The sequence below is a fragment of the Thalassophryne amazonica genome, chromosome 18 (assembly GCF_902500255.1).
Source record: "Thalassophryne amazonica chromosome 18, fThaAma1.1, whole genome shotgun sequence".
In the NCBI taxonomy this organism is placed as follows: Eukaryota; Metazoa; Chordata; class Actinopteri; order Batrachoidiformes; family Batrachoididae; genus Thalassophryne; species Thalassophryne amazonica.
The window spans coordinates 39,842,869-39,869,210 of record NC_047120.1 but is presented as its reverse complement, the minus strand read 5'-3'; the positions used below and the strand labels follow the sequence as shown (position 1 = coordinate 39,869,210).

The 26,342-nt window shown below is 40.1% G+C and overlaps 1 protein-coding gene across 1 annotated transcript in view; it reads left to right on the top strand.

The window, feature by feature from the left end:
- Positions 1-3,584: 3,584 nt before the first annotated feature.
- Positions 3,585-26,342, top strand: part of wnk4a (WNK lysine deficient protein kinase 4a) — an 89,924-nt gene continuing 67,166 nt past the window's right edge. Inside the window, 7 exon segments of the mRNA XM_034193226.1 lie at positions 3,585-3,732; positions 3,888-3,983; positions 3,985-4,093; positions 4,096-4,140; positions 4,143-4,232; positions 4,235-4,276; positions 4,279-4,529. Of these exon segments, the coding sequence (XP_034049117.1) occupies positions 3,912-3,983; positions 3,985-4,093; positions 4,096-4,140; positions 4,143-4,232; positions 4,235-4,276; positions 4,279-4,529 (609 nt within the window). The 5' untranslated portion in view covers positions 3,585-3,732; positions 3,888-3,911.

The following is a 26,342-nucleotide window of genomic DNA, read 5'->3' as shown; positions in this document are numbered from 1 at the left end:
GCTGCAGAGGGACACTTCCACTTATGTATAGTTTATCTGATGACAACACGATTGATTTGCAATCTAGTTTTTTGCTGCAGTTGTTTCCATTACCAGTTATTTTGTAATTAGACTATTTGACCAGGAAATTAATGCCCCATAACAGCTTCAGTTTAGTTCTTAAACACATACACAGTTTTCCTGCATTGTCGTAATGATTATGTATGTTTCAGAATCCACAGACACAGGTGGTTCATTTGTCGACCCATTTTCAGCTTTGAAGAAACCGGTTTCTCTGGCTGTTAATAATCCATGAATCCAAAGCCAATTTTGACCTAATCAGTAAAACTTAAGGGAACCAAATAACACTTATAATTCAGCCTCTGTGTAGCATGGCTGGCACATATGTATGGTAGCCTCCCAGGTGGCAGCAATAGCCAGGTAGTGGGTCAGTAAATAATTACACAGGGGACAACATTTAAAAATATGTCAACCACATTGAAACTACTTTGTCTGAGAGTTAATAAATGTTACAGTTTCACCTTTGAATGCTTCATCTCCCCAGTAATAGTCATTACGTAGGAGATCAAGCATGTAACATGATAACCATAAATTGGGGCAAACTTATTTTTTCAAACCTCATTAGCTCAGCCAATGATTTGCATAACATTTTTTGTTTGTTTTTTACCAAAATTGAAGCAACTTTAATTTTTTTTTTTACCCCTGTAAAACCTGAAATTCTCCTTTGTAACCATTTTTACTGTTTTTAACCCAATAACTTGGTTGCATTCAGTCGTGGTCCAAACTACACCTATTTCGAATCATTGTGATCAAATAATGTGAAATACTTTTCAATATGATTGGAGCATTTTTAAATGTTAACCCCTGAGTAAGCCTTACTAACCTCTACCTGAAAACCTGCTCGGCCCATGGACTGAGTGTGTAGCATATAATGTCTTTAAGGTTACATACTGCATTATGTCACCAGTTATGATATTGTTTCCACTTCTTTGGTAATTGGGATTCATGCTCCTTTTCCTTCTTTTGTGATACAGTTTATCCAGAAACTTTTCACAATACTTGTTCCACATTTTATGTTACAGGCTTATTCCAAAATGAAATTCATTTTTTCCTCAAAATTCTACACACAATACCCCATAATGACAGTGCAAAGAAAGTGTTTTTTGTTGTTTTCGCAAATTAAAAAAACCCTAAGAAATCTCATGTACATAAATATTCACAGTCTTTGCCATGAAGCTCAAAATTGAGCTCAGGTGCATCCTGTTTCCACTGATCATCCTTGAGATGTTTCTACAGCTTAATTGGAGTCTAGCTGGGGTCAATCCAGTTGATAAGGTCCAACATTGACAGTGCATGTCAGAGCACAAACCAAGCATGAAGTCAAAAGAATTATCTGTAGACCTCTGAGACAGGATTGTCTCAAGGCACAAATCTGGGGAAGGGTACAGAAACATTTCTGCTGCTTTGAAGGTCCCAATGAGAACAGTGGCCTCCATCATCCATAAATGGAAGGAGTTCAGATCCACTAGGACTTTTCCTAGAACTGGCTGCCTGTCTAAACTGAGTGATCGGGGAGAAGGGCCTTAGTCAGGGAGGTGACCAAGAACCCAATGGTCACTCTGTCAAAGCTCCAGCATTCCTCTGCGGAGAGGAGAATCTTCCAGAAGGACAGCCATCTGCAGCAATCCACCAATCAGGCCTGTATGGTAGAGTGGCCAGACAGAAGCCACTCCTTAGAAAAAAGCGCATGGCAGCCCACCTGGAGTTTGCCAAAAGACACCTGAAGGACCCAGTCATGAGAAACAAAATTCTCTGGTTTGATGAGACAAAAGCTGAACTCTTTGGTGTGAATGCCAGGTGTCATGTTTGGAGGAAACCAGGCATCATCCCTACAGTTAAGCATGGTGGTGGCAGCATCATGCTGTGGGGATGTTTTTCAGTGGCAGGAACTGGGAGACTAGTCAGGAATGAGGGAAAGATGAATGCAGCAATATACAGAGACATCCTGGATGAAAACCTGCTCCAGAGCGCTCTTGACCTCAGACTGGGGTGACGGTTCATCTTTCAGCAGGACAATGACCCTAAGCACACAGCCAAGATATCAGAGTAGCTTCAGGACAACTCTGTGAATGTCCTTGAGTGGCCCAGCCAGAGTCCAGACCTGAATCCGATTTAACATCTCTGGACCGATGCTCCCCATCCAACCTGATGGAGCTTGAGAGGTGCAGTACAATACTGATTTTAGGGTAGAAATATTTAAAATACAGGTATAAAAATGGCAGTTATTCCTAACATTATCACACCTTTATGACAAAGAAATATAATTGATGCTTAATGTTTTACAGATTAAACATAAACTTTATCTTGTCTATTTTGGCAAAGTGACCATCTCTTGCTGTTGCAAAACACCAGCCCTTATTGAAAAGTCATGCTTGGCATGTTTCACTTGCTGTCACTTGTTGCTAATGTGACTGTAGGGTTAAAAGGGTGCAGCTGCTGAATTGGACACAGCAGTAGACATCCCTTATTAAGTTGCTTACATGAGCAAAGCGCCTTGCAGCGGTGCGAAGCTCACTCTAGGGTAGATGAAGGCACAAACCGAAAATGGCACCAAAAATCTGCCCAGTGTGGAAAAAGCCACAAACGAGGTGTGCGGCTCGATCCTAATATCGATACCAACGCTGGTATTGATATTGAACGATCCTCGTGTAAAAAGATCGATACTCAAGCTTTTATTCTCTCCCGCACTCACTGACTGCTACGCATGCAGATTCAGCCAAGTCTACTCTCTGTAAGAGCAGCGCTGCACTGTGTCACACAACACGGAGCAGCGCACCCTCCCCCTGCTGATCTTTTGTTGTTGCGCCATCACGTGGCTCAGCGGCGCCAGCCAAACAGCCTTGTAGGTAGGCTCAGCCTGGCCCGCCCACATCAGCACTCTCCTCGAGTCAGCCCTCCACCTCAGGAGATTTTGTTTGTGTTGAGGTGATATTTTTTAAACAAAAATATTGATTGTGATAAAGTATTTTGTTGTCACGTACAAGGTTTGGTGAATTCTATCCTAGGTCTTTTGGATCCTTTAGGATCTATGAAGCTTAAATATGAAAAGTATCGGTATTGGTATCGATATCGGCGATACTGGGCCTATATTTACTTGGTATCGGATCAATACCAAAATTCCTGGTATCGCCCACCTCTACCACAAACCACACAACATTGTCGTAAAAGCCACAAACCGGAAAAGACATGGTGAGATGCCTGAAGAGCTTTGCTCATTCATGGCATATACATATTAGCAGCAGAGTTTATACATGTTGAGCAGGAACCATTGCATTGTGGCACTTTAATAAAAACTCAAAAGTTCCAGCCATATCTTACTGTAAAAGGTCGATGGCTATTCTGCACAATGTGACCCCTTAATAGAAAGGAAATCAACAGGGATGCAAAGGAAAAAAAATTGAATGCAAAGTGCTTAAAGGTTTGGTTGGTAGGACACTTGAGTGGTGCGCGTTTCCCGGCTGTGCGTCAGAGGGGGGCGGAGTTGGAGGCGTGCAGAACGCGCGGCGCGCTGCTCTGTTGATAAGCAGCTCCGTCCTTTGCGTGGAGGTTATGGCTGATAACTTTGGGAAGAAGGTGGACAAACTGGGTTTTAAGTGAGAAGAACGATGCGTAAATACGTATTTCCGTGCGTAATGTCAAGGGGCGAGCATTTCGACGCGGCTACCGTGACGTGTAAGTAAACTTACCCTTCAGCTTTTTGATATTTTCATGTAATAGTTAACCGTTTGTGCAGCTCATCGCAGATCAGTTGTTTGTTGGTCCTTAATGACAAAGTACTGTGCGCAAATGCGTAAAGTAAACGGCGCGCGCTACTTTTCTCCATTCAGGTTCCAAAACGAGAACCCGCTACTATGTCAAACGCTCAGGTTGAGATCTGTGGACGCGGATTCCCACGATTGTCTGTGGACATGACCGACGACTGCTTTGGCCCGGGTCTCGTCCTTGCTGAGGACACACGCGCTGGGCGCGCGGAGAAAACTCTTACGGCCTGCAGAAATCAGCATGGACACGCATTCTCCTTTATACAGCGGCATCTCCAAGCCCTGTCGTGGTCAGCTGAAAACATCCTGACCTTATCCGAGTCAGAGCAGAGGATGAGAAAACCGACGACTCTCCGCAGTCGCCGTCTCCGGTTTCCAGCCCCGGCGGCAGCTCCAACACGCCCCCCTGCAGCCAGAACCCGAGCAGGGGTCCATCACTGGGAAATGGGACAAGGTGCAAGATCCGGGGCTCAGGACGCCAGTTCAGACTCTGACAATGAACTGGTTCAGACTAAACAGCACAAGACCTTGTCTCGGATCCAGTGGGCAGAGGAAGAAAAGGAGGATGTGGAGACCAAAGCTGTGGCAACATCACCAGATGGAAGGTACCTCAAATTCAACACAGAGATTGGAAGGGGGTCCTTCAAGACTGTGTATAAAGGACTGGACACGGAGACCACAGTGGAGTGGCAATGGTGTGAGCTCCAGGTACACTTGCTGCACTAATTTATTGCAACTTCTCTGTGTGTGCGTGTGTGTGTTTGTGAACAACATAACTAAAAAACACATAGAGGGATTTTCACCAAACTTGGTAGAAATATTACTTGGGCCAGATATCTCGAGATGATTAACCTTTGGAGAGGATTAACAAAGGTCATGGTCAATGTATACAAAATGTGATGCAAACACATTTTCTGTCATGGCTCTGCAACTAATTGGGCTAGAGAAATGATTTCATTTTGCATTGATCAGCAAAGTGTTTGTGATTGATTGGTATAAGTGGTGTTCTGATGAAATTATAAAAGGAAGTCATGTTTGTTCAAAGCGTGCAGGGATGTCTGATAATTGTAGTGCTTTTTGAAATGCTCTCAACCAGGGATAGATGTGTCACACTCATGGTTAGGTTAAAGCTCCTGATTCCTTTCCCTTCTTTGCTGGTTCACACAGCACTACCTCCCCTCTTCTCTTATTCCTGCACCCTATGAATACCTCATATTCTGTGTGTGACCATGGCTTACGTGGAATCAGCCCATCCGTACATGGAAACCCAGGCCATCCTGTCAGCAATCAGCTCTTTACAAAAGCCCGACATTATCTCCTTTGACCTCTATTTTTATTAACAACCAGCGACACCAACATCTGCATCGCAAGCCTCATGTGCACATGATAAGCAACATATTCAACTCTTAGGGATACAACCTCACAATTTGTTCATCCCCAGTGTGCAGTGTTCTCAATCCTGCAAAACACACATCGCCAAGGGATTCAGGACCGGCTAGGCGAGTCTGTGCTCATGCATGATCCACGTTTGTGTGTTTATGCAGAAATGCTATTGTTTTATGTGTCAAGCACTCTGGATAACAGCTGTAACCTCTCGCTTACAAGGTCTGAATGCACAGATGTGGAGGATTTAAAGCTTATGTTCACCCTTAAGGTTGACTTTCTGTGTGACGTGCTTTGGTATCAGTGCTCAGTAGTGCTCTCATATCATGCACTGTGCTCCTGGTGGCTATCTCCTTTTAGATATTACGGTACATGAATGACTGAATGTACAATGTAAGATGAGAGAGCGCTAGGGCGTCTTATTGTGAATTCTGCAGAAGCACAGCCAGTTGGGGATTACATCGGGTGAATTGAGTTTGCCCTCAAGGCCTCACGTTGCAACAGGTGGGGGATACAACAATTGCACTGACAGGTACAGATGTAGCACCATCATCCAAACGCGTGTTAGCAGTGTTTTGGCTCGCGACCACGTTGGCAAATGTTTTGATTTCGCCACTTCACTTGAGGCGTGAGGCAAGTTAAGCTCTTTAATCGTTCCTAATGAGATTAAAAGCAGTTGTCGATATGGTGACTGTTGTGATCGGTTAACCTCACAGACACGGACTCCACTGTGGTGACATTTATTGTCCTACATATGCCTCCATTTATTTGATTTAAGACAAAGCATGCTGTTGCTGGCTAAACACCATCATCCTGTATGTGACGGTGCACCAGTTGAGTGCATCACTAGAAGTCAGGTAGAAAATCCTAAAGCATTGCAGGACATTATGTAGAGTCTAATTCTGGGAGGGCTTTAAATACACACACACCACACACAAGCTCTCATAGGCTTGGACATTTCCTCAGGGCAGTATCCAAATGTTCACTTTAGAATACATTTAACAATACAGGTTGTTCCATTTCAGTTCATCGCAATTAAGAACGTCCTCCAATCTACCCATAGTGATATGTGACTAAAAAGATTAATCCAGGTTTTGAGTATATTTGTTATTGTTACATGGGAAACAAGGTACCAGTAGATTCTCACAAATCCAACAAGACCAAGCATTCATGATATACACACTCTTAAGGCTATGAAATTGGGCTATTAGTAAAAAAAAAAAGTAGAAAAGGGGGTGTTCACAATAATAGTAGTGTGGCATTCAGTCAGTGAGGTTCGTCAGTTTTGTGGAACAACAGGTGTGAATCAGGTGTCCCCTATTCAAGGATGAAGCTAGCACCTGTTGAACATGCTTTTCTCTTTGAGAGCCTGAGGAAAATGGGACATTCAAGACATTGTTCAGAAGAACAGTGTAGTTTGATTAAAAAGTTGATTGGAGAGGGGAAAACCTATACGCAGGTGCAAAAAATTATAGGCTGTTCATCTACAATGATCTCCAATGCTTTAAAATGGACACAAAAAAAAGACAGACGCATGGAAGAAAATGGAAAACAACCATCAAAATGGATAGAAGAATAACCAGAATGGCAAAGGCTCACCCATTGATCAGCTCCAGGATGATCAAAGACAGTCTGGAGTTACTTGAAAGTGCTGTGACAATTAGAAGACGCCTGTGTGAAGCCAATTTATTTGCAAGAATTCCCCGCAAAGTCTCTCTGTTAAATAAAAGACATGCAGAAGAGGTTACAATTTGCCAAAGAACACATCAACTGGCCTAAAGAGAAATGGAGGAATATTTTGTGGACTGATGAGAGTAAAATTGTTCTTTTTTTGGTCCAAGGGCCGCAGACAGTTTGTGAGATGACCCTCAAACTCTGAATTCAAGCCACAGTTCACAGTGAAGACAGTGAAGCATGGTGGTGCAAGCATCATGATATGGGCATGTTTCTCCTACTATGGTGTTGGGCCTATATATCACATACCAGGTATCATGGATCAGTTTGGATATGTCAGAATACTTGAAGTGGTCATGTTGCCTTATACTGAAGAGGACATGCCCTTGAAACGGGTGTTTCAACAAGACAATGACCCCAAGCACACTAGTAAACAAGCAAAATCTTGGCTCCAAACCAACAAAATTAATGCCTCACAGATGTGAAGAAATCATGAAAAACTGTGGTTAGACAACTAAATACTAGTTTAGTGAAAGCAGTTTGAACATAATAGTTTTGAGTTTGTAGCGTCAACAGCAGATGCTACTATTATTGTGAACACCCCCTTTTTTTTTTACTTTTTTTTTTTTTTTACTAATAGCCCAGTTTCATAGCCTTAAGAGTGTGCATATCATGAATGCTTGGTCTTGTTGGATTTGTGAGAATCTACTGAATCTACTGGTACCTTGTTTCCCATGTAACAATAAGAAATGTACTCAAACCTGGATTAATCTTTTTAGTCACATAGCACTACTATTATTCTGAACACTACTGTATCTCAGCGGCAGATATCTGAAGCTTTTGTACAACAATCATTTCCACATAAATTCAGCATTATTTCATCATAAAAGACAAAGAAAGCGATCAGTGTGACGCGGCTACACGGGCTGCTAGCTGCTGCATTCACTGCGCGTCCGTCATTTCAAAGCGTCATGGAATATTGCCTCGTTTTCTGCTTAAAACTGACTTTAGAATGATTTTAAGAGATTTTACCTTGTCATCTAATGGTTAATAAGCCCATTAATCCATTTGATCGCTTTGGGTGAAGCGACTCCATCTCAGACGTGTTGCTGACGCATGCGCAGTGGAGACAAGGTGGACCAATTTTCGGTCTGCAACACCGGTGCTCCACTCAAGCGGAGTCTAGACCAGTGGTTCCCAACCCTGGTCCTCAGAGACCCCATAATGCACATTTTTCATCGTTGCACTGAGGTCTGGGAGACCTCAGTGCTGGTGGACATTAGCCAGGCAAAGCTGATGTATGTCATGGTCCCGGAAATTTTTTTTGAACTTGCTTAAAATCTTCAACGTTCATGCTAAAATGCCAGGAAGACTTGAGCTCCGCTATCACTACGTCACCTCCGCTCGTACAATGTTACTGCTCCATTCGCCTCCGCTGACCATGATGACCATCAGCGTTGCCTGACTGATGTTGACGTAGCTCCCGCAGAGTCTGGTGGACCTTGGCATGGGTCAACTTTTCATTCTTCGACAACAAACACTGAGCGAATCGTCAAAGTGTGACTCGGCCATAAGCATTCGGATGAAGGGTCAGTCTTAAACTATAATATACAGAGCTGGAACCATGATTATAAAAGTAAAAATAGCCTCTTGGGGCAAGAGGAGATGAAAGCTTCACTATTTATGTTTTAGCTCAAATTTAAGGACTTTATTTCATCCTAAATTAAAGTCGTAAACCTTAACAATGTCTCCCTACTACATCTGTGCTGTTTATGGTTGGACTTATGAGGTTAAACAACAAAGTACAGACATAGTTTCCATTTCCTCTATCATGCTGACCTGGGCCTAAAACAAGCGTGTCAGTGTAACTTTTATCTAAGCGCGGCTTGTGTTCCGCGGCAGAGAAAACATGCTTACTATCAGGCCCATTAGAGCCAACAGCAACACTGTCATTCCTCACAGGACCTGCGGCACAGCGAGATTTAGCTTATCAAGGCCAGGCAAAGATCTCTGAAAGAGGAGGTGCATTATGATAGTCGTCATTTACACATGCCAGCACGTCATTTTGACGTGAGGCCTTTTTGTTTGCATTAGCGTTAGTACAGCTATTAAAAAAGAAGAGAAAAAGGCAGGCTACAACTACAATGTGCCACCTGTAGAACTAGTACTGTACAAAATACATTTTGTCTATATCGCACACAATTTGCAGTCCAGGCAGATAGGAATCATGGACCGGTTGTGACCTTTTAGTATCATAATATTGAATTGTTGAAAGATGAGTTCAGTTTTTTGCAGCCCCCATTGTTTTACCCCTTAGAGCCCTAAGGGTATTTTCTTGTTTTTTTAAACCATACCTTAAGACTGCCCCCCCCCCCCCCCTTTTTTTTTAACCATACTTTAAGAAATTCCCCTTTTAGGATACTTTATTTTAGTATAACACCCATGTGTTGCATATCAAAATGTTCAAAACGATCTCAGCCTTCTGAAAGTGAGGCATATATTTATCTCAAACACTGTGTAAAAATATCTATTAATAGAAATATGATGAAAGCTGACAAGTTCGGAGGAAAGTGTCATTATGGCTCAAGGGGTTAAAGCATTGTCATGCCATCATGCCTTTGGATGCTATAGAGCTGGTGGTGGCAGAGCTGAAGATGTTACAATTTTCTTTGGAAGTGACGTGGATGAACAGGATTAATAACTGCATTAATAACTACAATATGTAATTGGTTTGTGTGTGTGTGTTGGGGGGCTTGGAAAATGTAGTTTTAGAGTTTTAGAGCTCTGCTGCTGGTTCTGTTTTTACACAAGTTTCCTATTCATTAGGTTGTTTTTTTTTTTTTTTCATTATTAGTTAAATAATATGACACAGTTGTCCTGCGTTAACACTACAAGGATCGATGGATTGATTAATAACAATGTTTTCATGGCTATTTATCCAAGATGGATTCACCAAAAAAAGATTTTTTTAAACCGTCACCATGTGTTCATTGAATTACCAGGTGTTTACCTTTTGTTTTAATGCATTAATGTACTAATATGCGATTAACACAGCAGTCTGTAACACCTGTCTGTCTCAGATAAGTGCTCTTTAATTTAGAATCAGGCTTGGAAGAACCAGATATCTCTTAACGCACATTTATTGATTATTAAGTAATGCTAATCACTTTATTTTCTTCAGTCAGCAGTGGAAAGTATCTCAGTGGGAGGTAGATTTAACTCCAACCACAGACATAAACATGGAAGCACTTAGTGGAAAGAACAGATTGGAAACATCATCATTGACTATGCTTTTATATTCACAAGTGTGCCATTAGCTGTCTGTCATGGCCTTTTACTGGAATCTGTATAGCAACGTCCAGATTTATTTAAAATTTTACACCTTGAAGAAATGGTATAGTGTATAACATCACTTCCTGTGCTTTATATCATCTTAAGATATCTGTAAAGTAAGTTGCCCATAAGCTCAAGGATACAACTGTAAGTTGATTTTTGGCTTGTCAGGCCATCTTATTTTCACCAAAAGTTAACTTCTTAAATGAAGAAACAATCAAGACCTTGCCACACATTTGAGCAGCTTTTACTGCCATCTAGTGGACGATGTGAACATTTCAGGGCTTCTGGTACATTCCCTACTTGAAAACAAGGTTTAGTAACAAAAGTGTACTTATAAATGTCAGAAATGCATGTTTTTTTTTTTTTTTTTTTTTTTTTTTTTAGCAGGTAGAGCTTTGATTTCCCAGTGTTAATGTGTAAAAATTTAAGTTTTGAGAGTTTTATGGTTGTTGAGTTTTAAGATACAAACTTTTGCAGGAAAGATGGAATTTCTCCTGACAAGTACAACTTGCAGCTGTGAATAAATTTCTTCAGAAGGGGGTTTTGTGGGCATAGAAGCCTATTTTTTTTTCCAACAACTCCAATATTTTCTCATCCCTCTGTCAATACTGGAAGTTTCTTCAGCTTCTCTCTTGTTTCACTCTGGGTCACCACCGCTGATCTGAGGTGATTTGGCACAGGTTTTTACACCGGATGCCCTTCCTGACCCAACTCCACATTAGATGGAGAATGGGCAGTGGGCGGTCTTGAACCAGGAACCTTCTGGCCACCATCCCTCTGTCAGTACTATTGTTCATAAAGGCAGTTGCTACCACAATAAAAACAAAAACTTATAAAAGCACCATTCACCATGTCTGACTGTGCATTTCAATTCAGGGGAAAATGTGGTCTGTCTTCAATTTGGGCAAAAGATGCGCCTGAAAATAAACTAGGCTTAGTTTTAATAGCTGTGGGGGCAGTGAGGTTGGTGGTGGAAGGAGAAAAGTCTGCACCACAGGGTAACCTCTGGTCATGAGTGAAGTGATCGTGTGTGTATGACGGAGGTGTCACGAGGGTAAATGTCTTCGAAGTTGCTACTCTGGTCCACCTCTGACTCAGCCATTGGCGTTCATTAATAGCTCTATCTGTTTGGCAGCCGACACCGTGCAATAGCCACCAACAAATATTGTAACATGTTTTCTCAGTAAACAGAAACATTCCTCTCAGATATGTACAGCACTTAGATTCATCTTTAACTTCTATAGGTTTCTAAAGTTGGCACTCGTCCTTCACGCTTTCAAAAGTAGGTTGTTTGGGCTCTAAATTTTATTTATTAATCGTTTGTGTTGCTGCCTACATGTTGACAAGACCACTGTTACGTTAGTACGGGAGCTGAAATGAAATAGAACCTCAAAAACACAAAGCACCCAGGACTCGAGGGAAGAGTGTACAAAATCCAAAATGCTTAGTAATCCACACTTTGAGGAAAACATCATACACTCTAAGAACTGTGAATGTGTTCTCAATTTTTTTTTTTTTTTTTTGATGAAACATTTTTACACTTACAAATATTGAGTAAATTAAACAGCTGTGAATTATCTTGGTAAATATAGTCCTTTCCAAATATTCTGAATGAAATTTACCAAATTAAGTGTATATCAAAAAATATAATTTAAGCAAATGCTAATTTATTTCAATGAAATTAATTCAAATGATAAATGTAAAGTTAAGACCAATTTAAATGTTACATTTTAGACATTTCATTTGGTTTATCCAACTCAAACAATCAATTAAATGTGTTTCAGAGATTTTATTAATTCATTATAGCTGTTTCTTACTGTGATATATACAAAGCCACTGAATTACTTCTTAGAGTGTACGCAGATGTTGAGGGGGAAACAACTAAAATACAAAGTCCGTACAAATCTAAGGACTGAATGGAAACTAACAGGTGTGGCGGTGAGGAGAAAATAAATGAGCTGACAAAGTAATGTCAACAATCCACTTGGAGTCTTGCGACTCACTATCACTTGAAGGAACGGGAGCAAAACACCATCGGCTGAGTGATGAACCAAAACATAACCATCATCAACGACCTGCAACACACACAAAACAGGAGTGGCTTAAATACCAAACACTAAATGATACACAGGTGCAAATTAAAAACAGAAGTGGCAAGTGCACGTGAGGACAAAAAGAACATCAAAATACCAGAACTCAGTGGCCTAGAAACCTGTGTGATAAATGAAAAACACTGTTACTTAAGGGACAAAATGCAAATCGAAGCACAAACCATGAAAGACACAAGAACCCAAACCACAGAGACGAGAAGAAGCAAGGATGGAGGAGATGGAGACACAGTTAGAATACAATACACAGAGACACGATGGATGAGAAACTGAGGAGAGTGAAGAGGTACAGACAGCAGACGAAACATGGAGGCTGATGGCAGGGGACACGCCCACATCCACACACACACTGACATGAGACACACATGAACAACAATACAGAGACACCCATATGCACAAAAGGAGCGCGGGAGGGAGACAATCACACGCGGATACAACGGAATATGAGCATGGACATCGCAGACAGGCCACACCCACAACAACAACCAGTTGTATGCTGACACTTTGTGAACTATATCTGGTCCTCGTTGGCAGTGGCACTTGAAAACTTGTCTTTGTTTGTCAGTGTAACACTACGCCGCACCCCTGGTGCACTTTCAGTGTCCAGCATCATGTTTCTTTTTTACTAAAATGTCCCAATTTTTTTTTGTCTGTTTGCCATACACTAATGTTATGTTATCATGTCCACACTGTAGCTCTTTCTTGCCTGAGATAATAAGTTCCCGCTTGTTTATCTCAGAAGACATCGATTTCATTTGCATGTGATGGAGAAGTAGGTTTTGGGTCATGGAAGAGTTGATTAAATCTAGAATCATTTTTAACAATTTTTTTTCAATGTCTCCCATTGATTTCCATCTCATCTACACTTTATGAAACAATACCCTCACCTCCACTTCAGCACAGTTGGGAACAGGTACTTGGAGAAAGTTGGACTTTGTCAAAGTTATGTACTATCCATCGGGTTTAGCTATGAAACAAATCACCCTGATCACCGAGGCAATTTTTCACAAATATTGGAATTCTCTGTGATGTTCAAGGATTTTTATCGACTTTAGCCTCATAAACCAGAAAAAAAAAATAGCAGAACCTAAGATGAAAGCAGGATCTCTGCTTGCCTGCTGCTGAAGAGCCTGGGGTCATAATAACTTCAAAAAACTTTCCAGGTCATGACTTCAGTCAGCTGTATTTGCCAAAAAAGCTTGCATAGTACCCTGCTTGGAGTACCTCATGTGTCGGGATAATACACAAAGTAGCGGCTAAGTTTAGAAAAAATATGCTGAAGATGTGTTTGCTACATGTATACCTTTTCCTCTGTGGCAATGGCAAAATGTATGACACTCAGGAAGGCTAAATCCATAAAGACAAGCATGTGCAAATACTACTTGATCCTGGCCTGACCTGGACTAGGAGACTGGCGCCAGAAGCTCCAAGGAATCTGCGCAAGAGGAACATTGTTTTGAAAGCTGTCAGATATGTGTTTTTTGTGTGTGTGTGTGTGTGTGTGTTTTCATCTTGTTTCAACCTATAGCCCAAATGAAAATTATGACACCCACGTGAAATAATTTGGGCTGAGGTAGCGCGTTATTAGAATACCAGCTTGATGACGACATCTGTTTTTATCAGTGTTGAGATAGTATTGGTTTGGCTGCCATGACAACTACAAGAAGTCATCACTTTTTATGATAAGATATTAAATCAAGGTTACAATGGGTTTTTAGCTCTTAACATGTAGAAGAAGAAAGTCCTACATAGGTCCATTGTGCCAGTGCTTATCTCCAGATTCCATAACATTAAATGGAAGAGAGTCATGAGACACCAGTCCAAGTCGGGTTATTTGCCCAACCGAGGCTGGTACCCATTCACAACTGGGTGGACTGAGATAATCTAGATTATGTGTCTTGTCCAAGGGCACAGAGAGGGAACATGAGTGGGATTCAAACCCAGGTCTACATATTGGCAGGCCGGCTCCTTATCCACTTAGCTACCTGCTCTGCATAACGTCTTCTGTAATTTAACATAACATGTATTTTATTTGATTTTATGTAGCTATACAAGGACACGTGTAAACTATGTGTCAGAAAGCTTTATTACATCCGCCAAGGATGTAATTAAATAATCGGCATTTATTTATTTATTTGTCTGTCTGTCTGTTAGCAAGATTACATCAAAACTCCTGCACGGATTTGAACAAAATTTTCACCACAGATACATATTAGGCCCTGGAAGACTCCATTACATTTTGGAGATGATTCGGATCAGAAATCTGGATCAAGTTTCACTTTATATACACTTTGAAGGATTACGTCAAAACTACTTCATGGATTCTCACCAAATTTTCACCACAGACACATTTTAGGCCATGGAAGTCTGTTAAATTTTGGAGGTGATCTGGATCCAGATTCTGGATCAAAATTTCACTTTATGTACACTTTGAAGAATTACGTCAAAACTACTTCATGGATTCTCACAAATTTTCACCACGGACACATATTAGGCCATGGAAGACTCCATTGAATTTTGGAGGTGATCTGGATCCGGATTCTGGATCAAGATTTCCCTTTATATAGGCTTTGTAGGATTACTTCAAAAGGACTTCACGGATTCTCACCAGATTTGCGCCACATATAGATATTAGGCCAAGGAAGACTCCATTAAATTTTGGAGGTGATCTGGATCTGGATCCAGTTTCTGGATCAAGATTTCACTTTATATACAATTTGAAGGATTACGTCAAAACTAATTCATGGATTCTCACCAAATTTGCTCTACAGATAGAAGATATTTGGGCATGGAAGACTCCACAGAATTTTGGAGGTGATCTAGATTTGGATTGGGGTACATCAGAAATCTCTGATTGCTCTTGTTTTGGCTCTGTTATTTTATCAATAGCTGTTATAGAATTTTGTAATTCGTGTTCCATGTCAGCCTTAACTTACAACTCTACTTTTGTGTCACAATTAGTTTAGTACAGTTTAACACAATTTTAAAAAACAACACTTAATTTAGATTTATCTCAAAATGTATTTGTATGTAACAAATTATATTGCAAACAAAAAAGGTAAAATGATGGTCCTACCCCATTTTTCGAGCTCTGCCCCAAAATGTAAAGATTTCATTGCAAACTGTTTCATTGTGTTTTGGTCATATAGTTTTGTATTAGAGGAGGAGGCTTGTTAATAATTAAACAGGCATTGGGAACCAAAGATGTACAAGAGATTATTTATTCCTTTTTGAATTTTTGGTAACAGTGCCTGACAGAGTGGCTCGGTGCTCTAAGACATAGCCTAATGGTCATGTGGAATGCACATTCGTTGGGCCACTTGCCACGCTTTAATCAGCTTTAAGAGCACAGAGGTTGACTTGGCTCTTTATAGTCTGGTAAATGCGTAACTGTGACGGAGCATGACATGCTGTTATGTCCCCTGTGCCAATGCAGCCAACATACTTTTTATAATGGTCCTCAGTCTGCCAGATAGGGAATGGCTAAATAAATGCTGTTTATTTATGGAGGGCAGTAATGTCATGTGGCACATCTGTTATTTATTTCTCACACCATTTGCTCCATTACTACTAAGTGCAGGTGACTGTACAGCAGGTAGTTGTGGAGGATCTGATGAAGTTAAAATGAAGTATCAGAATGGAGATAAAAATGGGACTTCAGTGTGACTTTGAATGAGGTATGGATGGTGGTACCAGAATGGATATGCTGTTTTTCCACACATAGCCATCTATACAGTCTATAGATTATTGTTTGAAAAAGATGAAATATCCAGAGAGCGACGCTTCTTGGGGCTAAAAATGCCTTGTTGTTGGCACAAGTGACAGAAGAAGGATCAGACTGGTTTGAATTTATGACAAATGCAGCTGTAAACATCTCTGAATACACATTTAGAACCTCAAACCAGTTGGTTCTCAGCAATAGAAGACCACATTGGGGCACCACTTCTGTCAGACTACAACAGGAAATCGAGTCTACATGTTTGTACAACACATTTAAAAAAGCTGGGACAGTGGTATGTTTACCACTGTGTTACATCACCTTTCCTTCTAACAACACTCAATAAGCGTTTGGGAACTGAGGACACTAACTGTTGAAACTTTGTAGGTGGAATTCGTTCCCATTCTTGCTTGATGTACGACTTCAGTTGTTCAACAGCCTGGGGTCTCCGGTGTCGTATTTTGCGCTTCATAATGCGCCACACATTTTCAATGCGTGACAGACAGGCCAGTCTAGTACCCGCACTCTTTTACTATGAATGTTCAGGTGTTTTTTGAGCATTCATCAACTTTCCCAGTCTTTTGTTACCACTGTCCCAGCTTTTTTGAAACATGTTGCAGGCATCCATTTCAAAATAAGCAAATATTTGCACAAAACAATAAAGTTTATCAGTTTGAACATTGAATATCCTGTCTTTGTGGTGTATTCAATTGAAAATAGGTTGAAGAGGATTTGCAAATCATTGTATTCTGTTTTTATTTACATTTTTCACCATGTCCCAACTTCATTGGAATTGGGGTTGTAATTTGAGCGTCAGGCAAAGCGGAAGTTAAATCATTCACCACACCTCCAGTTGAAGGTGATTTGCCTCTCATTCAAAGACATGCTCAAGGTGAGTGGAGAATCACTAGGATTCAAGAAGACCGTAACATTCTGAGAACCCTCAAGGTCACGGGGTATAAGACTGTAGCCACAAGGCTGAATATGTACTTCGAAGTAACGCTGTAGTTTAAATGTTGAATGATTTTAAACATTGGTTTCAGCTCTTAATGCCTGTAGTATGAATACACTTTTTGAAGAACATATAGATCTAACAAACAGAGTTAGCTATTCTGGACCCTCCAGTTAAACGGGGCTGGAACCACCACTGTGGTTGCCCCGACCTAGTTGAAGAATTTGTGAAGAGAGAACTTTTATCCGCCAGACATCCTTGTGATCTTTGTGTAGTTCAGCAGCTTTGCTGAAGAGGACAAAGTGTTTGTTCCATGTACTTTCATTACAGACAGAACCGCTGTCTACTCTCCCCCAGCAGTTGAAGACTCCCCGCTTGTTGTGTTGCTTTAATTTAAAGACAGAATGTCCTGTATTTTCCATAAAATGTGATAAGAGATGGGTCATGGGTCTTCCCACACTGGCTACCAGCTTGAGAAATACAAATATTAATTGAATTAATTGGGTTTGTCATCACCTGAAAAACCCGATTGTGTGTTCAAAGTCAAAACAAGGGCGTTTATCCATTGAGGAATTATAGCGCTTGGAATTTCATAAACATTTGCATTAGCACCACATTTATAAGCTGTCAGGTAAAAACAAAATGTGCAACATTGATTCAACAGGAATGAAGTTGGTTGGGTGCAAAGAAATGAAACACTCAGCTTGAAAGTCTGAAGTCCAAAAGGACTAAACGTCTCAGTGTGGACTGTAAGTGTAGCAGAGTTTATAGGTAACTGTAAACTGAGGTTTCTGTGAACTACTAAAAGCAAATACCAGACAGGTGAATAAAAGAGTACCAACGCTTAAGAATAACAAGACTAGACTGCAGACCCGGAATCTGTCGGCTCTCAGATGAACCACTTTTCCCAAACAAAGTGAAGTGATTCTTTCTTAGACAATTCGCTCACTTCAGAGAAAAGTAGTTTGACCAGATAAATAAAGAGATCGATGGCCCAGTTTTCACCATTCAAACATGTAACATGAAAATTCAGTAGGTACAGTATATCTTATATATTATATTACAATTCTAAGGTGAAACTATGCTAGTATACTAAGGTATATCTAAATATCTAAAAAGGAAGAGTAAAATAGAAGAGTAGAAAAGAGTAGAGTAGAGCCACTTAGGTGCCTGGTCTTGAGAACCAGGGATGGTAGGTTGAAAAGCTTTTTTATCCCATGGGACCTCTCCCTACTCACCCAAGCGGCTCAAGAAAAAGGATATATATAATAATAATTAATAAGACATAAGGAAGATAAGATATCATATATATATAACCGATAATTAAATAATAAGGGTAATAAACAACATATACAAAAAATATGATATTATATAATATACAAGAGTAGGTTTTAAAACCTAAATATTAATACAGGAGAAGATTGTAGTATAGGTATTTTAGTATGTAGACTAGTAGTAAAATTAAATTATAGTTAGTAGGCTAAGCTATAAATCTGGTATTTTATTATAGAACCAGAAGCTATGATGTAATGTGTATTGGTATCTATCTAAAGTAACTCTGCTAGCATACTATAGAAAAATAAAAAGCATAATCTATATGCTATCAAATGGAAACCTAAGAACTTATGTACTATATGTTGATATCTTTTAAAGAACACATAAACTGATGAATAATTAAAAATCTACACCATATAAAATAAAATTGTAAATAACGAAAATAAGATAGTTATAGTTAGAAGAGCTAATTAGTCGGTTAATAAGCCAACCGTACTAGCAAGCTAACAGATAAACAAAACAGTAATAAGTATAAAGTATAATAGCGTAGTATATATGTGTTATTCTATGTCTAGATCTTTTATATTGTACTGGTAATTTCTGGTGCCTCAAGTCAAGTCGGGCTCTCTCTGTGTGAACGAGCGCGGTAGTCAGGCTGGTCGAAGCTCAATCCTGATGAGATTAATGGCTCGCCACTCTCTGCCTGCTCCATTTACAGTACCCAACATGTCAGGTTTTCCTTGGACGGGCGCACACTGGCACCTCAGTTCTTACCTGTAAACATCCTCAACACCACACAGTAGCACTGTGTGTGCCTATGTGCATGTTTGCATGATGTGGACATCAGTTTTTCAGGCGTACAAGATGAGGTCAAACTCCAGATTTTTCACTCTGCACTTGTCTTTGACATCAGTCCAGTGCTTAGTGTGCTCATGACATCAACTCTGATAGAAAGTAGTTTAATAGCACTGAACGCAGGCGTTATGTCTTGTTAAAAGCATTTTCAACAAGTTAGGGACATGAGGAAGACAGGAAATATTTACATATTAAGCTATGCAAGGGTTCGTGCAGTGATTAAAGGACAAGTTCACATTTTTATAACTGGTCATATTTAAACATCATCAGTCAAGCATCAGAGTGATTTACCTTTGACAGCATGGGAGAAACTTTCTATCTGTAATTGTTGAAAATTAAAATACATAGGACAGCTGTAAATGAGCTCTAAGTGAACTTTGACCACGTTTACCAACATTAAAATTGGTTGAACTTAACTGGGGAACATCCTACTAGTCCAAAGATTCACTAGTCCAAAGGTTCAGTTCAATAAATGAATTATTTGATGCCAAGTTTTAGTAAGGTGCACTATGAGCCGTATATGTACATGTGCTTTTTTCTATTAAAAAGACATTTCTTTCATCTGTGATGCGAGAATGAATGTTACTTTAATAACAAAAGCAACAAGTCACTTTGTTTTAACTTCGCCGGTTAAAGATTGCACCGTACAATATACAGTGAGGAAATAAGTATTTGAAAACCTGCGATTTTGCAATTTCTTCCACTTAGAAATCATGGAGGGGTCTGAAATTTTCGCTCTTAGTGCATGTCCACTGTGAGAGACATAATAAAAAAAAAAAAATAAATGCTGAAATCACACTGTATGATTTTTTTTTTTCTAATAATTTATTTGTATGTTACTATTGCAAATAAGTATTGAACACCTGTGAAAATCATTGTTAATATTTGGTACAGTAGCCTTTGTTTGCAATTACAGAGGTCAAACGTTGCCTGTTGTTTTCACCAGGTTTCACACACTGCAGCCGGGATTGTGGTCCACTCCTCCATACAGATCTTCTCTAGATTTTTCAGGTTTGGAGTTTTCAGCTCTCTCCAAAGATTTTCTATCGAGTTCAGGTCTGGAGACTGGCAGGCCACTCCAGGACCTTGAAATGTTTCTTACCGAGCCCCTCCTTAGTTGCCCTGGCTGTGTGTTTGGGGTCACTGTCATGCTGGAAGACCCAGCCATGATCCATCTATCAATGCTCTTACTGTAGGGAAAGAGGTTGTTTGCCAAAATCTCGCAATACATGACCCCATCCATCTCCTCAATACGGTGCAGTCGTCCTGTCCCCTTTGCAGAAGAGCACCCCAGAGTATGTTTCCACCCCCATGCTTTACGGTTGGGATGGTTTTCTTGGGGTTGTTCTCATTCCTCTAAAACATGGTAAGTGGAGTTGATTCCAAAAAGCTCTATTCTGGGTCTCATCTGACCACATGACCTTCTCCCATGCCTCCTCTGGATCATCCAGATGGTCCTGGTGAACCTTCAAATGGGCCTGGACATGTACTGGCTTGAGCAGGGGGACCTTGCTGCCCTGCAGGATTTTAAACCATGACAGCATCATGTGTTACTAATGTAATCTTTGTGACTGTGGTCCCAGCTCTCTTCAGGTCATTGACCAGGTCCTCCTGTGTAGTTCTGAGCTTTCTCAGAATCATCCTTACCACACAAAGTGAGATCTTGCATGGAATCCCAGACTGAGGGAGATTGACCATCATCTTGTGTTTCTTCCACTTTTAATAAATAATCATAACAGTTGTTGTCTTCTACCAAGCTGCTTGCCTGTTGTCCTGTAGTCCATCCCAGCCTTGTGCAGGTCTACATTTTTGTCCCTGGTGTCCTTAGACAGCTCTTTGGTCTTGGCTATGGTGGACAGGTTGGAGTGTGATTGATTGAGTGTGTGAACAGGTGTCTTTTATACAGGTAACAAGTTCAAACAGCTGCCTTTAATACAGGTAAAGAGTGCAGAATAAGAGGGCTTCTTAAAGAAAAATTAACAGGTCTGTGAGAGCCAGAATTCTTGCTGGTTGGTAGGTGTTCAAATACTTATTTGTAGCAGTAACATACAAATAAATTATTTAAAAAAAAAATCATACATTGTGATTTCCGGATTTTTTTTTTTTTTTTTAGATTATGTCTCTCACAGTGGACATGCACCTAAGATGAAAATCTCAGACCCCTCCATGATTTCTAAGTGGGAGAACTTGCAAAACCGCAGGGTGTTCAAATACTTATTTTCCTCACTGTAAATGTCATACACAATATTCCGTAATTCAGAGTTTGGTCTTTAATTTAAATGGCAGTTACTCAACCTTCACAGATGGCTCTGTGAATTGCGATGTTTGGCTTAATTTGGAGTAAATACACAAACTACTGAACCTTCGGACTAGTGAACCCTTCCCACTAAATTGCTGTGCCGGCCCTGATTGCCATGGGGCCAGTGCTTAAACCCAAACACTGTAAAATGAATTGGTTGAGAGTGTCCCCATAAATGAGACACCAGTCCATCTCAGGTTACTTCCCCAGCCAGGTTTGGTACCACAGCTTGGTGGACAACAACAATGCAGATAAAGTGTTTTGTCCAAGGACTCAGACAGGTAGCATGAATAACACATCGGGAATCAAACCCATGTCTATATGTTGGTAATCCATCTCCTATGTCACAGAGCTACTCCAGATATGATTGAAGGCAGAGAGCCCATGAATGCATGATATGGACAAATGAACTTGGGGAGGACACTTGCTGATCTGGCTGTTTTACCACCTCAACAAGTCACTAGAACTGACATGTCTGTCATCAACACAAACTGGTTGGTCTATTGTTTGCTGAACAATCTAAAATAAATCATGTAGTTTTATCAACAAAAGGAACTTGTTTTCCAAAATGAAAATTAGACACCCATTTCAATTTATTGACACAGTGCCAAATCACATCACCATAAGTCAGGTCTAGACAACCAATAACTTTTTAATGATATGAGATAGAAACTTATTTCTTTTTTTGCTGAAAAGTTAACTCCGCGGACTTTCGATCCACCATCGGCCATCTTTGTACTCATAGAAGCTGTGTGATGATGTGCGGAATGTGAGTGTCCAATTGGAATTGGTTCATTGTCACATGGTTTTCCAAAATCCAGTTGTAGGGCAGATTTACCTCACGTGATAAGCCAAAGATCATTTCAGGAGTGATACCTTACTAGTTGGCTGGTTTGAATAGTCCCCTAACTCCTCCACTGCGCCCTGCCCCATTACGCACAGCGAAAGTGAAAGCAGATGGAGAGCCTCGCATGACAATCTCACGTGCTCAAACAAAGAGTGTGTAACTATCAGGATTCCTCCACTAGTTTGCATTTGAATGTTACTGGATAACTCTGTGGCTCTCTCCCTCTGGCGTAAAGCACTGCTTACCATATCAATGAGGTGAGGGAGAGGGGCTGCTCCTCAGACTGGAGCATAAATGCATAGACCATTTTGTATATATTCAAACTGTGCATTTGTGTTTATTGTTAGAACCTTTTTGTTGTACAGTCTTTCACACAAGACCTCAAATTACCTTTATAAAGTGTCAAAACAGTTGTTTATTATAGTTTATGTGTTTTGAATAAATGTGTGTGGAAAATTATTTTTCGCTTTACTTCTTCCTTTGTTATTTGTGATTGTAAACCTTTATTACACTTATAAAACACAACAAAAGCATATATATTGAAAGCACAGGTTGTCCTGAAAAAAGAGGCATAAAACTTGATTGTGGGATGCAGGGAGAGCTGTTAACAGCAATAATAAAACATTATGCTAGGCGAGTGAACTGTCCAAAAAATGCCCCCGGACCCCAGAGGGTTAATATTGATCTGTTAACAAACATCAACTTGAGGTCTACTTTCTCGAAACAGCAGGCCAAAACATACTGGTATGAAGCTGCTGTGAAAATCTGTCTCCCAGATTGAGCTTTTTCTCAAGAGTTCCACACGTCATTCTGTATCCACAATGGATCTTAGAAAAATCTTGCCTGAACATCCATGTTTGGTGAGCACAGTATCATTCATGGCAAAGTACCCACCTGGTTTGGTGCAAATATTGGCGATCATGTCATCTTGGTGTCCCTGTTGTTATAATAAGGCCACTGACATGGTGCTTATGTAACACCACTTTTGCGGAACCAGCTACAAGTATTTCTAGCCGTAGCTATGGCAGTGCCTCCGCTCAATACACTGTGCGCACCTCCCAGCAGCTAAGAATAAAGCCTCCACTGGACAGGATGACAGGATAAGAAAACATTTCTCACACCTCTGAATCTGTCTTCTTTGGTTTTCTGGATATTGCTCATTGTTGTTGTAGTAAGTCATATATGGCTGACTCCCCTTGCACTGCTCTCCACAGTGTTATACAAAGTATTTTGGCTCCATTTTTTTGTTAAAGAATTTTTGTTCAATTTATTTTCATATATATATATATAGTGCCAAATCACAACAAAGTTGCCTCAAGGCGCTTTACCAACCCCCAGAGCAAGCACACAGGCAACAGTGGTAAGGAAAACTCCCTCTGAAGATTTGAGGAAGAAACCTCAAGCAGACCAGAATCAAAGGGGCGACCCTCTGCTTGGGCCATGTTACAAACACAATTCACAAAACGAATATACAGGAAATGTTGCCAGTGCACAGGATGGGAGGGTTACAGAACAGACACCACACCCATCTCTCTCAAACAGAGAGACAAAAACAGACATCGGAAAAACAGCAAATACAGTATAATTTATCAGCATTAAACAACAAGAAAAACAGAAATACTAAAGTGAAACAAACAAACAAACTGATAGACACATATTCCATTTTGTCAATGTGATGCCATTTAGAATGTCTACTTAAAGATATGTAGAGATAACAGCTACAATATATATTTATTCCTCCTTTTATTCACTATGTTAGATTTTTAGTGGGTCAACAGGTTGCATACAACCAAGATGAATGCTTCTTTAAAGAGCATGGAAGATTATAGAGATTCATGGTACTACAATTATACAAACACGTAAGATGCTTGGGACCGTACAGACTTTATATAATAGAGGAAGAAGACCTGTGTGAACACCCAGGAATTAACAAGCATTTGTTTTAAAAGTCCAACTGAAAATCCCAAGTTGGGGGCAATAGCGAGATCTGTGACATCATCTGCTTTGAAGCGACCGCTCCGTCACCACGACCTAACAGAAAAAATTTAAAATTAAAAAATTCTGCCTTTGTCTGGCATTCATCTATATGCATGTAAATCTGGATTATGGGGAAATTGATTTGGTTTGGTTGTTGTCATGGGAACATTTTGTGCAGTTTAATTGGTTTGCAGTTGAATGGCTTGACCCCATCATCAGTGTATGTGTGAATGGGTGAATCATTATAAAGTGTGTTGAATAACATCTGTCAGGAAAAAGCACAACATAAATAAAATTCAGCTTTTTTTGGACAAAATGCTCCCTTTGTGATGATAGTCTTCTCTTGCAAGTACTTTGATGCAATATAAACTGTGTGGGCAGAGAAGGATATGACATGGACAGGCAATATGTAGTGCAGTATGCGTATTTTATTTATTTGTATCAGTACGCTAGTCACGCTATGAGCCACATCTTACACGCCTTCAATAAAACCTTCATCAGAATTCACATTTTAAACTCAAACTATTTAAAGATCCACAAGTACTATTCAAATAAAATTAATCCTTGACATTGTTTTAACTGGTGTTACTTTGTATGTATGATCTGTACTCTGAAACCACAGGGTGTCCAAGTAACCAAAGGTTTGCAGGTATTTTCATAGTTGCCACAAGAGCCGATATCACTTCAGAAAGACACTGTTTGCAAGGTGGTGCAAATATTTTACAATGTTCTTTTTTTATATAAAATATGTTTGAGGATCCACGTGACCTCAATAGTGAAAGTAATGGAACACAACATTCACACCAACTGGTCTGCGTTCCATTACTTTCGCTACAGGCTCAGCAAATTTATGCTCTGCTTCGCTTCAAATGCGCATCACGTTTATTTCTGAAGTATGATGCATGTAGTGCACTTCTGATCAGCTACACAAGTTTGTTGTTCTTCTTGTTTGTGTGTTTCCTCCCGCTTTTAAGCACTGTGCAGTCCCATAGCCAGAGGTAGTGCAGGGATAAGAAGGGCTCCCCTTTTTTGGAGGGGGGGGGGGGATGAAAATCTACTTTTGTGCACATACTTTAGAGACATCTTTGCATATACAGTGGTCCCTTGTTTATCGCGGGAGTTACGTTCTAAAAAATAACCCGCAATAGGCGAAATCCACGAAGTAGTCAGCGTTATTTTTTTACAATTATTATAGACGTTTTAAAGCTGTAAAACCCCTCACTACACACTTTATACACTTTCTCAAACAGGCATTAACATTTTCTCACTTTTCTCTCGTGTGTAAACACTCTCAAAGTTCAAACCCTGGTAGAAAATAAGACCAACCTGTTTTCAGGCCCAAACGTTTGTTTGAGAAATAAAAATCGAACATTTTCCTATAAATACACTCAACAAAAATATAAACACAACACTTTTGGTTTTGCTCCCATTTCGTATGAGATGAACTCAAAGATCTAAACTTTTTCCACATACACAATATCACCATTTCCCTCAAATATTGTTCACAAACCAGTCTAAATCTGTGATAGTGAGCACTTCTCCTTTGCTGAGATAATCCATCCCACCTCACAGGTGTGCCATATCAAGATGCTGATTAGACACCATGATTAGTGCACAGGTGTGCCTTAGACTGCCCACAATAATCACTTTTTCCAAGTGAAGAACACAGTTATGGGTACTTGTTGGCGCTCTTTTTTTCTTCTGGGCGAGAAGATTCTTATAAACACACGCAGAACACAATGCGCGTACTCTCCCTTAGCGGTGCCACGACCGGCCTGCTTGATGAGGACGCAGAACACAATCCACGAAACTGCGAGGCCGCGAAAGGTGAACCGCATTATAGCGAGGGACCACTGTAATAGTAATAATGATAATACATTTGAATGCATTTTAACAGTTAACCATATTTTGTTAAAAATCTTGCTCAGTAAAGAGTACTGTGTTCTAGTTTTACTACTACAAGGCTACACTAAATTAAATGATGAGAGCCATATTTAAAAATCCATTTGCTTCCTTTATTTTGTAAAATAAATAATTAAACAATAAAAACATTAAGGAGCAACTTGGATTGAAGGTTTTTTTTAATGCATTGCAGAG